The 17,510-nt window shown below is 42.1% G+C and overlaps 1 protein-coding gene across 1 annotated transcript in view; it reads right to left on the bottom strand.

Moving 5' to 3' along the window:
* zswim6 (zinc finger, SWIM-type containing 6) overlaps nucleotides 1-17,263 on the bottom strand; it is a 42,636-nt gene extending 25,373 nt beyond the window's left edge. The window contains exon 1 of the mRNA XM_062413150.1: nucleotides 15,815-17,263. Coding sequence (XP_062269134.1) covers nucleotides 15,815-16,241 — 427 coding nt within the window. The 5' untranslated portion in view covers nucleotides 16,242-17,263. The remainder of the gene's footprint in view (nucleotides 1-15,814) is intronic.
* Between the last annotated feature and the right edge of the window lie 247 nt (nucleotides 17,264-17,510).

Below are 17,510 nucleotides of genomic sequence, written 5' to 3'. Positions count from 1 at the left end.
AGTGTGACACATCTTCAGTTGTAGCCCCAGGTTTCCTGTGGAGTTGGGTCCCAGCCTATAGCACCGCACTTAACTGTAATAAACTGTAAAATTACATGTCGATGATGCATCAGCATAAACAAGTTTTTTTACTTCTAATGCTCCAAGGCCATTTTGCTGATAATCCTTACATTTTAAATGTAGGTATTTTTCATTGTTGTACTTTTCCTTAGGTTAACATTCAGAGCTCTTCCTCCATCACAGAATTGCAGGGTACAATCATCTATGCACAGCGTACAGTGCGTGTCGATAAAGGACACAATTTGATTTCAAATCGAGCTCCAGAGTTTAAAATAAATGAGGAATCTAACGACAAGCCTTTACACACGGCTCCCTGATCAAACCGCCTCGGCCGTGGAGGAACATAGACAGAGGAACATGTGCAATCTCACAATGTTTTTACGTCATTGTGCCTTTGCTGAGAATAATAACGGCCAACGGAGGTTTGCCAACAAGTTTCTAAAGGGACCGAAGAGGACCTTCCCCTCCTCGTCTTCCCTCCCATTTAAGAGCATTTGTTTGAGTGCTGCCTGTTGCCGACGTGCTCAGTGAAAGTCATTTGTTTAGCCTCTGAGGACCATCAGCAGGCCAGCCAGTGCCTCTCCTCTCCAAATGCATTTATTCCCACTCCTGATATACACCACAGAGAGTCTCCACAGACATCCTGACTGAGCTGCACCACTGCAGCTAATGAGCCCAGGAATCCCATAATGACAAATACAAATAAAATAAAAGCTTTTAAGTGTTTGCTTACATATTTGCTCTGCTGTAGGTTATTAAACCATTTTCAAGATGCGAGCTGTGTCGGTGAATATTCAGCATCTTCGTCAAAGGAATAGTTAGAGGTTTTCCCACAGACCAGGGATGGGAACGACACCGCTCATGTGGTTGTACATTTAATATGAAACTGTAGAGGTAGTAAGCTTAGCTTAGCATAACAACTGGAAACAGCGGTAAACAGCTATTCGAGGATGATAGAGCAATCCACCAATCAGCACCTATAAAGCTCACTATTTAACAGATTACATCTATTTCATTTCACTCAATAATTCAGCCAAAATGTTATAATGATTTATTATAGATAGATGAGCATATTGATTGTTAATTGTAAATCCACATTTGGAATTACAGTTGGAAAATCAGCTACTATAAAGCTACAACTACTGGCCAGATAGCTAAGAATAAAGGGCTGTTCTATCTCTATATAAAGCTAAATCCCTTGACTATTACCTCTAAAACTCAAAGGTTATCACATTACACCCATTTGTTTAATCCATAGAAAGGTCAAAGTGTAACAGCGAGTGTTAATGCTAAGCTAAGCTAACTATCTAATGGTTCCAGCTTCAATTTACTTCTTACTGTCAGCAAGAAAGCATATTTCCCAAATGATATGTTGCTGAAGTTGGTCTGAATAAAAAAAAAGGAAAAACAGTTTAAGTTAAGATCAGTCCTCTAAATTATTAACAACCTATCTTTGATCACATCAGCTGTAATAGTGACCAAAATAACCAGAAAGGAAAAGGCTAAAGATAAAATAAACTGCATGTGGGAACAGGCAGCACATCGGTGAAGCCGGCCAACAAAAGGCTGATGGGAGAAGTTCACTGTGGGAACAAATGCGTCTGGACCGTGAGTGAATGAAGTTGGAACTGGGAGCAACCTGAATGTTCCTTCACCTCCTATGGGAGTGTGGTGGTGCGGCCCCAGCTGTTTTCTTCATTCTATTTCCCTTTAATGTCGCCATGTCCCTCCACTGGACCCTTTTCTCCTGAGATTACAGCCTGAACTCTTCCACAGTCTCCCTGCGACAATTTAATACATGTAGTCCTGAACTCACATTAACAGTCACAGTTGACGCAGTTTCATCTGCTACTCCAATAGAAGATTCTTTATTAACATGCAGATGACACTATCAGTGCCGCTATCCTGATTAACAAGTTGTAAGTTTTGTTAAAATAAAGAAATTGCCCTTCACAATCTCCTAAAGCCCAAGTAGATGAATTCAGATCTCTCGTCTAAAACACAAACGTTTCAGCAAAAATAGCAACTGATTTCCCAGCAGTAAACGTACACAAGACCAAACCGATCGGAGTGGGTTAGCATCTGCCAGTAAGTGTATTTTCATAACATTATTCACACATTATATTTGCATACAATTAAATAAAAGAGTCACGCCAGAGATGTCAAAGAGAGACTCATGACGATATAGTTCCTAAATGTTCTGGCACCTTAGCTTCTTTCCGGAACGGACAAATATAATTTTCATTCACGACTTGTGTGAGGGAGGCGGATTAATATCTGTACACCGGCGTCCGACCATAATTGTAACTTGTGCCACGTGTGTTTGAGCCACTCAGTCATGGCGAGGACGCTCAGAAAACTGCGAGGAGATGTGATGAACCACATCACAGCTGAACAGGAAGGCACCTCCAGCTGGTCGATGAGATGCAGAGAGAAAAAGAGCTGGTTGGTCTAGACAGCGACTGACAGATAACGTGGGGCAACAGAAACTAAAGTTACCTTGTGTCCTGACAACGAAAGTTCAGAACGATTAAGTAGTAGTATTGTTTATTTTCCAGTCCAGTCAGACCTGCAGAGCCATTGCTTCCCATGAAATGTTGAGCAAGCTGATTTGTCTGTTCAGCCTTAATAGAAAGTAGTCGGAGGGTGTGTAGATCTGGTTTGATGCACAGCCACAATAAGGTGCGACCTGCATCCTGTTTGGACAGCGAGGGGCCCCTCCTCCTCTGTGACGCTGTAGGAAAGTATTCTTTCCTCTCATAGGCACAGCATTATGACGAAACGCTGACAGTTAAACGGCTACTCTCAGTCACACCGAGACAAAGACAAGCCCTGGGTATGTTGATAGATTCTTTGTTCAACACACACACACACGCACAAAAATGTACACCCAACCACACACACATAATCAGCATGATTGGACAGTTGAATGCAGATTTTTCAGTTATGGAGCTGAGGCAAGTTGAAAAAATGTGCAGCTGATTCACAGGAATCATAACAGCGGCCATGACAACAGCCGCTCAAGAATGTTTAATGATGTCAGCTTCTCAAATTTGATCATTTGGTGTTTTTTGCATTTCCATCAAAGACACCTTTCCCCTTTAAACTTCACCGATGGTTTATATAACATTTTGAAGTCCAATGTGAATAATTGATCCAATATTTCACAATAAAGCAAAGATGGGACAAAAGCCTTGAAGTTTTCCTTCCCCATTAATCATCTCACATCATATGAGATTTATTGAGGGGCCCGACTCTGAGGGTGGGGAAAACGCTGGTAAACTGAAACCTATAAATCAATTACTCCTTGCATCGTTTGTACTTAAGGCATGTAGAAGCAGAGGACAAGAAACTGCAGTTTAATAAATAGCAGTTGTTCAGTTTGGAGGGACTTACTAAAAATCCAGCAGCAGTTAGCCTCTCCTCAGTCACCGCACACAGCTCTCAACAAAGCCCCAAGCATAGACAGAGATACCTATAGGGCCTGTCCCGCATCTGAACCATACCATTCTGCCTACTACACAAAGACACCCGGCTTATATTAGCCCTTCTTGAAATGCACTGCAAGCAAATTAACTATTAAACTGTCAAAGTAACCGACAGCCTTCAGACATGAACTTTGTCTGATGTTTGCACAACTGACGCTGGACTTTCTTCTGAGTGAACTTTTCAGATGGGCTCACTCTGCATTATCTGGAGGTTTTACTAAACGTCTGGCAGATGAAACTCCACATAATGTCCGCAGGAACTGACTCTGACCATCTCATCACCTGAAGGTCTGTGCATATCTAGAGCAGCTTGACTGGTGAAAAATAGCCAACATTGACAATTGCTATTTCCCAAATCCTAAAGGGGATTTTTTAGATTTTCTTCTGAATAGCAGTCCAGGACAAAACAATTATTTGATTCTCTGGAATTCATTACATGTCTGAAAGCAGCTTGAGGGTAACCAGGATACTTTAGAAATGGTGGTCCCTTACATGACTCCATAATGAAGAAATTAATCAAAATACTGTAGCATGTTTCTCAATGCCCATCACTCCCTAGAAACAACTACAAAATTATGTACAAACCACATAATGCTAGGTACAACTAGCTCTACATCGAGCAACTAAAATGTCTCTATCACACTAATGCATCAGTATTTAGAATATAATAATATATTCTGCAGAACTAAAACCTTTATTTTGAAAGCAGGACTTAAAATCTCCTCTGTTCCCAGCGTATTCTACTCCCCTCCTTTTTAAAATTCACCAATATGCGCACATCTGTTCATCCTCCCTGCATTCGCCTCCCCTCCCTGCTTTAAAATGCATTAAAGCCAAGTCTTTACAGTTCTCAGTTACATCCCGTACCGATACTGCTCATGTTCAACAGATGAAAACAATGACTCAACATGCAGGCGCATGCCAGGCATGTGCGGAAACATCCCAGATGAGTTTGCCGGGCTTGTGAGAGCTTGTGTCAAACGTGAGGGGTGAGTGTGTGTGCATGCTTTGTAGAGCAACTGGTTCTTTGAAAAAGCTGATAGTTGAGCAGAATAATACAGGGTTGTAATTATTGTCATTACCATATCATCTCATGATTATATTATTTATTGGACAGAGACACTTCGCCAATATTACTCATAAAGAAAATGTCACTTTACTCGTCATGGAAAGTTTGACTACACATGTAAAGTAGTGGCTGGCTCTGGAGTGAGGAGAACCTGAAAGATCATTTTTATTTAAGTCTCACATAGACAATAAAAGATCACTCTACTGTTAAACAGTAGAAAAGAAAATATCTGGTGTTCTGATAAAGGTCAGAGTCTGTTTACATAAGGCCAGATATAAACTACCACTCCCAAAGTGCATCTAGGCAGAAACAGTGTGGAGAAAACTGATTAAAAAAATGAGAGCTTAAATGAATTCACCGGGATTTTGGATCAGTCTCACATGAATACTTATCAAAACTGCAGAGACAAAGCATTTAAGTACTGCCTTAAAATTCATTTGCAACTATTTGGAAATTGATTAATCGTTTGAGTCATTTTAAAGTAAACATGCCAAACATTACATTTTATTCCAGCTCCTAAATGATAGAATGGGTTTTCTGCTCTTACAGGCATCATAGACATTTACATGTATTTTTATTTAGGACTGTTAATTGGGCAAACCTTGAAATTACATGACATCAATATTAGCTTTGTAAAATTGTGATAACATTGATTATTTTCTAATGTTTTACACAGTAAATCAAGCTATAATCATCAATTAATTCATGATGACAATAATGACAAATTTCAGTCTTAATCTCTGCACTTCCTTCTTCTCATCTACATGAAAGATGTTGTGGTGTTAAATTAGGGGATATATAGGACATAGCATATTTTAGCTTTGACTTGTACTAAAGGTCGGTATCTCTGCCTCTACTGCTTAGATTCTATTTTTTTTTTTTTGTATCTATTGCAAGTCCCTCGTCTTTATGACGGAAGTCTCAAATAACACGATAAAATCCATCACAATGTACAAAAGCCAAGGTTAAGTTTGCCGTCATAGAACATAAGGAGGAGCAGTCACTCATAGAGACGGCAGAAACTTGTGATGTTGGTCATTATTGCTTGAGAAGAAACAAAAAGGGTTAGGTTGCTAATACCATCAAGCACTTATTAGTACAGCTCTATCAACAATCACCAATGAGACCATGAAGTCGTGAGGAGTAAAGGAATTTGAATGTGGCGACCAGAGTTTAGCAACGGTTTGCCTGGAAGTGTTTAGAAAATGGATCCACGATCAAACAGTTTCAGGACGCGTCTCGAAACCTGGTTTTACTTGTCTAAACTTTAACATGCTGTGCCCGTTGAAACTTCAAGGCACTCGCCCAAAAGCAGCAACAGATCATGTGAGTCAGGGAGCTCTGCTGGAGGTTGGGGAAAGGCCTGCAGCTACAGCTGGACCAGGAGAGCAAGATTCTGTGCTTGCTGATGCAGATACCAGTGCAGAACTTGAAGCATAAGAAGAAGGAAAAAAATTAACCTGAACCAGAGAGGAGATCCCTGAGTCAAGAGCTGAATGAAGTTAATGGTTACATGCCCTTTGACAACGCTGATTAGGAAAGCTAAATATGTTCACAGTCAATGGATCTGTTTCTGAATTTGGCTAAGCAAGCTAACTAAGAAACAGGTCAACTCTGTCTGTAAACATGGTCTTTGTCTTGTTGTATAGGCGCCTTAGGGACAGGAATTAGCAGTAGCAAGAATGATTATGTGGTAATTAAGTGACTGAATCAACTTAAATGAAAGGAATGAGCATTTATAATAATTTAGCTTTCTATGCCCTAAAAAATACCAGAAATACATATACTGTATCTCCCGGAGCAGGTTCACATGCGGGAGGGAAAGCTATAGTATCTCAAGCCTAAGTTGAATGCTCTGTGCTTCAGGCCTCTGTGGGACGGTTGACTGACACTTGCCCTACAAGCGTTGACACAAGTCAACATGCTGGTTGGTAGCTGTTAGCAGCTTCAGATGGTTCTCCCAATACAGTGCATTTCTTTAACTGCAATGATGTATTTGCTTTTGCTGACTGAGGAGGAGAGAGCAGAGGACCATCAGTCTTCATTAAACATGGTCTGGCAATGAGCTATAAGGTAACAGCCTCTGATGGATGGCACCTTTAAGTTCCCATTAAAAGGTGAGCATTGCTCATAAGCAGCCTCTGATTAAACACTGGGGCTGGGAGCGGTGAGCCGTCTGCTGCACAAAGACAAAAGCTTGTGCTTCGCTCTCAGGCTGCAACACTCAGCACCGGCCCTTCAGCAAACACCTTTATTTTCGTTTCCTCTCCCTCTGTCTCTCTCCCCCTCTATCTCTCTGTGCCCAAAGCTGACTTTTCATTCGAAAATAAAGAAAAAACACCAGGAACAGGACATTTGGAGATGATGACCTCAGAAAATCGTGAGCAGCACCAATATGTAACATGATGAAATGCTTATGAAATGCTTGCAGCACTTTACCTGTTTACTAAAGAGCTCGGTTTGCAGAGGTCTGAGGGCGCTCCTCTTCAGAGACCACCCCATGAGGCCCAGATTGCCCGATGAGGTGAGGACAGGGGCAGGCTTTGACTTGCTGAGACGGCTCAGTTTTTATAAAACTCTCCAAACGCCCCCAAGAAAGGGGACTGCTTGGACAAACCCTGAGAGACAAAAGTTCTGTCTTATATTGAGCGAATAAGTGGATTAGTCAATCAGTTGTTCATCAGCGAAATAATCAGCGGCCATGTTTAAAACCAGTCTCTGCTGTCATTTACCAATATTCCTTCGGCTCCAGTTTCTCAGTTGAGGGAATATGTTGCTTTCCTTTGTCTAATGTGATATTAAACATGAATATGCCTGCAACAAAAAATGATTTCCATTATCAGTTAAATTGCCAATTATATTCTTGAGTAAATTGATTAGTCTATAAATTGTTTTGTCTGTAAAACTGCATAAAGTACTAAAACAAAATGTCAAACTATCACTTGATTATCTAAATGTGTAGAGAGTTTTTTACAAACTATTAATCAAAAAATTATTAGCAGATCGATCATAAATGAAAACAATTGTTGTTCACGCTATCAGCAGCATTAGATGGACAGGTGGTGTTGGACAAGCTATGTGCCAATGAGAACAAAGCAGGATTTATCGAGTCGATTACAGGTAGGCGGAGGAAAACTAGTCCCTCCCCTCCTCCTACCACCCAGCCACCTCTGTGCTCCGCCACCCCTCCTCTCCCTCCAGTTGAAGGTTAATGGGGACGCAGCAGAGGAATACAGATCAGGGAGACGTGGATGGATGTGGAAAGAAAGAAACCATATGGGAGCAGGTTTGGTGGGAGACTAACTACAGCCCGACCCTTAAAGAATACAAACTTGGTCATTGGTGGTTGTTTGTTACCTTCAACAAATCTAACACGGACTACATCCAACTAACACAGACTGTGTGTTGCACAGCCTATAGGTCTTACTCCCCAGTACCATAGTGCTCCATTGTACAAACAAGTGAAACTGGTACTGGGAGACATTTCCCTTCATCAAGGTTGCAACTAACTGCAACTAACAAATGTGCTGACTGTTGAAAAGGTCTTTACTTCTAGTTGCTGTTTGGATAAGACCAAATCCCAACGGTTGGGATTTATCAGACAGACAAAGGGTCTTGAAACATTTTTTACATTTTGGCTTGTTGAATAAAGGAAGCTATCAATTATCAATTCAATCAAATAATTGTTAATGCTGTAATTATCATGAACAAAAACACCATATCTTTGCACCCCGTGCCACACGTCTTCTGCTGTCCCAGATACTAACTAGAGAACCAAATGTGGATTGATCTGTCACTGAAAATGGTCCACTGAAAACTTTTAGAAATGAAGAAATGAAAAAGAAAAATCATCTTAATTCCATGTGGTGTCCGTCGCTGACCTGGAAAATACCTGAGAAGAACTCCCTAGACTTCAACCAGCAACAACAACAGGAAAATTGATTCAGCTGAAGGACATATGCACAACTAGTGCCTCTGTTACAATCTCTCTTTCTTTGCTTTTAATTTTATTCAAGTATGCTCAATGTAGTGTAAAACCGTACTTCAAAGTGGCAGGGTTAGCCAGGGGCTGGCCTCATGCAGGCATTTGCATCAAAGCAATCGCCCGATGTAGCTCCAATAAAAATCGATCTTGCAGAGCAGAAGCATATTGAGGTGCTATGCATACACCATTAATGCTGATCAGCCGCCTAAAAGCCTGAGCACGTGCATGTGCACACGTCCCCTCAGCATTCCTGCGTTCCTCCTGCCGATTCATTGATTCTTCATAAAATTGCAGATGAGAGAACTAGCCGGCAGTAATCAGTGTATACAAGACGCCCGGGGCTACATGTAGGCATCAATGTGTGTGTGTGTGTGTACAAATAAGTGCTTTTATATGTTTAAAACATCAGTACAAGCTGACCATATGAAACTTTGGTATTGACAGAGGAACTTAATGCTTGCTTCTCACAGAATTGTGATAATAATTTCCTAATACTCAATAGCACATCTTTCCATTGGTTGTTTTGACCAACCAACTGTCCTAACCCCCAAAATATTAACTTTTTAATGATATACTGGAGAAAAACAACAAATCCTCACATTTTAGAAGCTGAAACCAGACTGATATTTTGTCTGAAAAGGGGACGTATGATTGATAATCTTTAGGCATGATAAAATCATAATTTTATCCACATAACACAAAATAGGAAAAAAGTGCCCGCTGTCTGTTTTTCCTGATCCACAATCCTAAATCTAAAGAAAACCAAGGACATTAAGAATATCCTAATATCTCGAAAGCTGGAACCATACAGACAACGTCCTGCATTTTAACTTGATTCTCAATATAGTTAACAATTACATGTTCTGTTTCAATAACTGAGACCATATCATATAATTCAGCCCAGTAATTCTGAACAGAATGACTCTGACCAGCCAAGATAAAACAAGTAGCCTTGTGTCAAAAAGGGATTTCTTCTTCTCTGGAGGAGGTTTTAGTATGAAACTATTTTACAAATCCCACCCCTGACCGGTCCCGCAACAAAACTCAAAACACCACCTAACTCTTTTGACTCTTATGTCAAGAGCTGAAACTATAGCAACAAAATCATAATTTCCATTTTATGCTAGTTAATACTGCTCCTCTTTTACTGTTCAGATGTAAATAATATATAGTTTATACTTCATCTATCTGTTAGCTGGATTTACTTTTAAGATTACAATTTTACATAACAAAACCTAAAAAGCACAGTCAAATCTTAACCAGTATTTGCTTATCTCTGTGCCTTGAGGCTCCTTATCATGTTGCATACGTGCCTGAGTTGGCAGCAGTTGCACCTGCGCAAATACACATTTGCGCATCAGAACTTTGTTTTCTCCTCGTCCTCTCGTGTTAAATCATCTGTTGAGCCCTCAGATTTATCTGGTGACCCTTTGGTTGCGACCCACTGGATGAACATAGTGAACTGCGTATAAAGTAGTTTATACTGCATTCATCTTGCAGCAGTAAAGTTATAATTGCACACTGATACATCAGTATGATCTAATGTCAAATATTATAACAGAACAGTCTCAGAGGAGATTTTTCTACAAGATGAGCCGTTTTACTTTTAATACTTTAAGCAAACTTCTCACTTCATAAAGATTTTGAATGGAGGACTCATGCATTCATACTTTTACGGTTTGGTATTTCTTCCCACTGAAAGCCAGGAGGTTGTAATGCTGACTGCAGAAGGAGTTAACACTTGTCTTTGGACGCCGCACCTCATTGGACGACCACTGAGCCACAAAGTCCTTTAACGGAGCAGAACAGGTGAAGTTTTGCCTGGAATCTGGTTGGTCTCATTCCAGTGATGACAGAAGTGCACCAGAGAGACCTGGTGAGATTTCACTGTGTGGTGAAACTATGCAATGCTCCCGGCAAACCCAACCTCACATCTTACCACAGAGACAGAGTGGGGCACTTCTTGAATATCACATGATGGGACGTGAGGAAAACTACAGATACATTAGATCTTGGTGGACGTGCCGCAGACTACCACTCCCTGTCAGCCCTCTGTGTGTGTGAAGCAACAGGCCAGTGACAGACCTGAACACAGGGTCTCACATTCTGCACTAAAGTGAACAAAAGGCTTGTAATATTGATGTTAACTCAGTTAAAACCATTTCAGGGGCAGGAGAGATTTAACTGGTACACACAGACACACACACTCTCAATCTGATTAATTTCCCACATTTGTTTACATTCATCAAACTGGCACTTTCTGGCAGGTTTCATGGTGGACAGTAGAGATAGTATTATCTTCCGCAATTTTAAATCACTGTCAATATATGAATATGTCTGATATGTAAGTTTGCTCAGATATGACTGAGTTTTTTCAAAACAGGAATTGAGCCTCTTTAAGATGTGCACTTAAGATACTGAAATAAATTCAGCTCCATTTTTCACACTAAAAAGGGACCAGCTATTCTCCAGTTTCACCTTAGAATTCGCCTCCGTTTAATCATTGCAAGCAGAAAATATATATTTGCGTTCTGGTCTGTTTTTAAATTCATAAAATAGAAAACAATTAGCAGATTAATCTATAATGAATAGATCTCACGTTAGAGCCCTTAATATATTTACCTTGATGGTTTTCTAAATGTTCTTTGGTCATTGTATTGTGTTCACATTAGAGCTCAACTTGCAACTATTTTGAGAATTTATTAAATTACATTTACATTCAAGCATAAAAAAAATGCTACGCTACGGCCTCTGTGATGGCTCTAAATGTAATAACTCATTCTTCTATAATTATAAACTGAACATCTTGGACTAAACAAAGACGTTTGAAGATCATCTCAGACTCTGGGGAAGTGTTTGACATCTTTAAACCAAATGATTGATCCACGGACGAAGGAAAAAATGAGCAGATGAAATGATATTGAAAATAATCCTCAGTTGCAACCGTCCTCCGTCTCTTGAGGTGCTTTCACTGCGGTTCAGGAAAAGAGAAGGGGGGGGGGGGGATTTCATCGACTGCAAACACAGAAGATTAGCAGCATTGATATTCTCGTGACTCTTCACCTGATACAGCAGATGGAAGAACAGATGAAGCATCAGATAAAGTGTGAAAAGGCTTGAACTTGACCTCATGTAGAGCGCTGGCAGGTAAAATGTGACCTAATGACCACGGAGCTCTGGCAACAAACACATTACAGCATTTGTTTCCCACCACATATAGAAACCATGTATTGCAATGCTACGGTAAATGTATGTGTGTACATTACTTTACATCTCTGCCCCCTCTGTTATGAAGTTGTTTTGTCTGAACGCATGCAGCTACTCCTACTGAGATAACCATGCTCATTGCACATAAACACTGCAGCCTATACTTCAACTTGCCGCTGAAGCCTATACTTCAGCTCAAACCTACACGTCAACATCCTGACGCGTAGATGGAGATGGGCTTCCGTCATCGAAGACTGAGATGCAGACTATCTGCAGTGTGAGAAAGTGGTTCTTAACCTTTTTAATGACACAGTAAAAACAAATTGTCAGAAATATAACTAGTAGTGCATCTAATAGTGACCGCAACACTATAGACTCCTGTCTTACACCCAGGACGTAATATTATACAATGTACATCATAATTTTGAGGATATGCTGTTTTTCTTTGATTTCAATGATTCAATTAATGATGTGGGAGGTTCTGGACTCATCATTGGGAGAAGGAAACGGTATGTAGCTATTGAAAGAAGTAACAACAGTCCCTAAGAAGAAATCTTAGAGACAGATCAAATGAAGGTAGTCCCTATTCAACATGTCAGTGGAGGACATTTTGTTATGGTATAGTTGGAAGCAGTCTTTTGGGCTGAACGTATCCTTGTACCTCAGACAGTGTTGTGGTGGTTAAAAGCTGCTAAGCTCTAATTATTGTATAAAGCCAATTATAATATGCCGTGTTTATCTTTTCCCTGACATCAAGGGATCTTGGCACCAGTTTCTCCAAACAGAGATTTCTGCTTTATGACCCTCAAGTGCAATCTGAATTAGATGAAAGCTGCTACTCTGCATGAATCTCATAGCAAAGTGACTGCTCTTCCTCGGAGGAATGAAAAATAATATGGATGCTGTTGAATACGTTTCAATAAAGTGCTGTCTGTCTGATCTTTGTTTGGTGAAGATCTGGTTTGGATGCTGTAAAACTCCTTTGTTTTTTTTTACTTACACATTCTCTTTTTGAACCTGAATTAATTGCACCCTGAAGTTCACATGTTTTTCTCCACCCTGTCTTTTATGAGCCATGAATATTTTTACTGCCTCAGCTACAGGATTTGATTGCATATACAAAATAAAAACAGAATAATGTAAGCACACTTTATTAATTATTCAGTGAAATTTGATGTGAAAGTTCCTTGACCTAGAATTATTTATTTCAATAAAAGGTTACAGCCAATTAAACCACTGATGCCAACCATTTATGTCCAGTTATAAGGGAATAATGAAATGAAATCAGCAACCGATAAAACTGCAAACCAACATTTGACCGTTTTCTCTCTTCATTTTTTCTTTTTAACCCAAAATACTCGCTTACTATCGAGACAAAGAAATTAAGCTTATTCTTACATTTAAAAAGCCAGAAACAATAATTTATTGACATTTTTGGTTTGAAGACAAAAATTCACCACAAAGCCAACTATTGGACAAATATCTGTGCAGCAAATAAATACTTTTGTTATTGTTTGTCGTGGGTGGAAAAGCTTTATCAAGCTCTTGGCTCAATTACATCGCCAACAATCATGACACTGGCTCAAACCATGGGAATGAAGAGGCCCTCAACTCTAAACTCAAGAAGCTGCGGGAAAAAATAGCTTCCTTTATCTCTGCGCTGATTAACAGCATGGGTTTGCTGTGGACAGTCCACACAGCCAATGTGTGCCAATTCATTTCCTCAAGGTCTGCAGCGAGAAAACCTCCCTGCTCTGGTACAGCCCACACGTGGGGAGATTACATCTTTTATTTATCACTTCTTGGCTCTATTTTTCCAGCAAATTCCAGGCTGGAGTGCAATCAGCCAAGAAACCCTCCCTGTGTGCATTTGTGTGTGTGTGTGTGTACTACTGTTATTCCTCTTTGTAAGCATGCCCACCCCCCTCATTCTGTGGAATAACAACCCAGATTCAGTTTCTTCCCAACAGAAACATTTCCCAATATGTGGGAATATATTAAAGGCCCCTCACTTTGCCAGGACAGGGGTGTGTGTGTGTGTGTGTGTGTGTTTTCCCTGTGGCCCTTCAGTGAGTACACAAAGCCCACATGAACCTCCTGCATTTAAAAGTGGTTGGAAAGAGGGGCGGGTCATGCAGAAACTCATGTGCTCAGATTGCATTACCATTCAAATTAACCATGCAGAGTAATGGGATTACAGTCCTCTCTGGGAAGGTGTTCCGGAGCCTGCTGAACTCACAGGTGACAGACTGCAACACGCTCAAAGACTCCCGGCTGACCACGCACTGATAAAGGCTCCAAACTCAAGCCTGTCTTCATTAAAGTGAGCTATCTCTTCAATTCAACACCACATCTGCTTGTCTCGCTGTTTTTTACTCTGTGTTTCTTTTCAATTATAGATACACACACAAGAAAACCTGAACCAATTGGCTGCAGCCTGGCGTGAATCGTGGCCCATTTTAAAAGAACCGTCGAGCTCAATACGCTTCCTCCTTCCAAATCTCCTCTATTTAACAAGGGAGTGAAAAGATGCTTTTGTTTGCCCTCCTATTGGAGGCAAGAGGAAGCTTGAAAGACACAAATGAACATGAAAATAGGAACAAAGTGCCAAATTCACAATAGGAATGCTGGGTATTTGATATGTGTGCCGAGTGATTAAAATCTCAAAGAGGACCGTGCTCATTTAAAAGCACAGAAAAATAGGGGATGGAGAAGTGTGTGTGTGTGTGGTTGCGGGGGGGGGGGGGGGGGGGGGTGCTGCAACTAAATGACGTTGAATCAAATGTCGCTGAGTCACTGATTCGTGTTGTTGGTGTTGTAAAAGTTGAACTGTCAACTCAGCACACAAGTGACTGTTCCTGTTCATCCACGCCTGCTATCAGAGAGGGTTGTAGCCACGGAGAAGTGCCAACTCTGATGGGCTGCTCCCAATTTAGCCTCCGGAAAAAAACACAGTGAATTCAGTCCTGTTACTGGTATTCTGGACCCAACAAAAAAAACATTCCACTAATAACATACTGGAGCTCCACTTGGCCTAAATATATTACAACAATAACGCGAGGCTCCATATTTGACTCCTCTTCATGTCAGCAGCTCACATGTATTAGCTTCTAGCGGCAGAGCAGCACTGCACAACAGATCAAACTCCACGCAGGCAGACAAAAACACACAATGTGCCCATACAATTATCATTCAACAGCACCCCGGCCGTGCCACACAAGAGCAGCTCATTCAAAACTAATGTGTGTCAGTTGAGACCCAACCCAACGCCGGGCACTTCCCTTATTACTCAATAGATTTATGTAATCATGTTCACACTGATTTTTAAAGGGGTCATACTTTGTGTTACTGTGGATTCTGGACGAAATCAATTCAGCGGGTCGGGGAGGAATCGGGACACTAAATATAAATCATCACCCGAATGCAATTTTTTCATCAATTTCATATTAGGAGTAGATTTAGGGGCTTTCTAGTGCTGAAACAGCTTCCTCAAATCTTTGGGACTTTTGTGTCACAGACCGGTGTGGTTGTATTTCACACTGTCGCCTGTAAAGCAGCAGCAGACAGTGGAGGAGTGTATTTATCTTCTCTCTCTCGTGTGGTTTCTCCATGGATGCTGCTGGGTTTGGGTCAGTGCTGGGGATTCCTGTTCCCTTTGAAGCCACAAGCTTCATTTTCTACGCAATTAGTGGATCTGGAGGCTTTGCAGCCTCCCTGCATTTCACATTCAAACTGCCCCCGAGCAAAACAGGATTTAAATGCCCCAGTCACACATTGCCATTCATGCAGCCAGCAGATTTAAAGCCCCATTGTAGCCTCTGTGTGTCTGTCGCCTGACCGCTTCACCCTTTGTTGTCACAGCCTGTCACTTCATCCGCCTACGTTCCCCTCGTCGTCCACACAAATGAGACCGAACTCAGCCTGAGTTGTTTGTTTTCTGGGTGGTTTAAATACATGTACGGTTGTATTTGCACTCTGTTCGCCGACTCCTGGAGCATCACTCACCGACTTGCAGTACGTTGTCCACGCAGCCGCTCTCCAGCAGACCGATGCCCCGTCGGAACGGCAGCCGCGTGTCGTCGCCGCTCTCCCCGCTACTCCCGATCTCCTCCCCGCCCGTGCTGAACGACGAGTACATACAGATCTCCCGTTCGCTCCTCGGGAAGGACCAGTACACGATCCGCCGCTGAACGGGCTCCGGGATCCTTTCGAAGCGCTCCTCGACCCGCTGGAACGGCCACTTCTCCGCGACTCGCCGCGCCGCGATGTCCAGCAGAGTCTCCGGGTTCTTGGTTTTGCTCGAGTCGCCCTGAGCGGCTGCGGAGCCGCAGCACGGCGCCCACGCGGCCCGCTGGCCTTGCCTACATGTTGCGCCGTATCCCGGTCTACAGCAGAGCCGCTTGGCCGGGGGCTGCTGTGCGCGCTCCGCCATGATAGCTCCGCTTTAACGGCGACGGAGGAAGTCAACGCAGCATATGAACGTGGATGTGGAAGGGAAAGCGGCTGCCCACGGCTCGGTTGTCGGCCGTGTATGGCCAAATCATCCTTTTATGGGAACATGGAGGCAGGGCTTCTCCGGGCTTGTCAAACCCCTTTGTTGACAAATGAAGGAGAGGCGGGGTCTGGCCGCTGAGCTCCGTGAGGGCGGAATTCCCGCACGGCCCCTAATCCTTTGTGAGCCCCGAATAAAAAGCTTTAAATGGCGGGAGGGGGTCGCTGCGATAACGACCGTCTCTTCTCCCAGGCGCTGGGTTTGACCGGCGGGCGTTCACAGATATTACAGCCGGAGAGAGGAGGCTTTGTGCGGCCGTGGAGTAGAGCTGGGGTCGGGGCTGAAGCGAGCTCTCGGTGCCCGGGGGGGCGGTGATTGGCCTGTCAACACCGGAGCCTCGTGGTTTGGGGGGAGGGGGCATGAACGCGTCTCCGCCCCGTGTGACGTTCAGGTTCCGCAGGAATGTGTGGGACCGGTTTGATGAAAACAGCTCATTATCCGGAACATGCACAGGGAGAGTGTGTGAGAGCCCGAGCAGAGGAGCAGGAGAGCTACAGGGGAAGAGCCGGGAAATGTCTCCGAAGAGCGGCTTTTATAATGTAGTTAAACACGAGGAGAGACACACGGTGTACAAATGTTCAAAGCCGGAGTGGCAGGAAGCTGCTTTATTGGACAATTGCCCCAATGAAGTCATATCTCAACTCTGCGAAACTAGTTTAGTTTGGCTCCAGAACCATCGGATTTATATTGAGCTCATCCATCTCTCGCCTTTTCCCCATTGTATCAACTGATCAACGCTAACAAAAACAGTTCAAGCGTATTTAATCCCACCATAGAAGTACTACACTGTCCTACAATGTTTTCATCTGTACTTCATTTTATTTTTGTATTTGTGCTCGTATGCTGAGTGAAATTGATTGTATTTGTTTCCTGTTCTTTTTCTTCATTATATTTGCTTGTAACTGCAAACGATTATTATTGGACTATTTCTATTCCCATACTTTTGAAAATAATTTCCCTTTTAACATTAATTTATTTCTTCCATGTACACAATGTGGTCTAAGTTGAGTTTATCAGTTTTAAATTAGTTGAGGCTTCTGCTCATTAAAGAGGCAAACATTGTACTTTTGACTCCCCTACATTAGTTTGACAGTGTCATTACTTTTCCATGAAGCAAAAAGCAGATTAATATAAACATTTGAACCATTC

The sequence above is a fragment of the Platichthys flesus genome, chromosome 19, assembly GCF_949316205.1.
Source record: "Platichthys flesus chromosome 19, fPlaFle2.1, whole genome shotgun sequence".
Classification (NCBI taxonomy): domain Eukaryota; kingdom Metazoa; phylum Chordata; class Actinopteri; order Pleuronectiformes; family Pleuronectidae; genus Platichthys; species Platichthys flesus.
The sequence above is the reverse complement of the archived record's forward strand: the minus strand, read 5'-3'. Positions and strand labels throughout refer to the sequence as shown.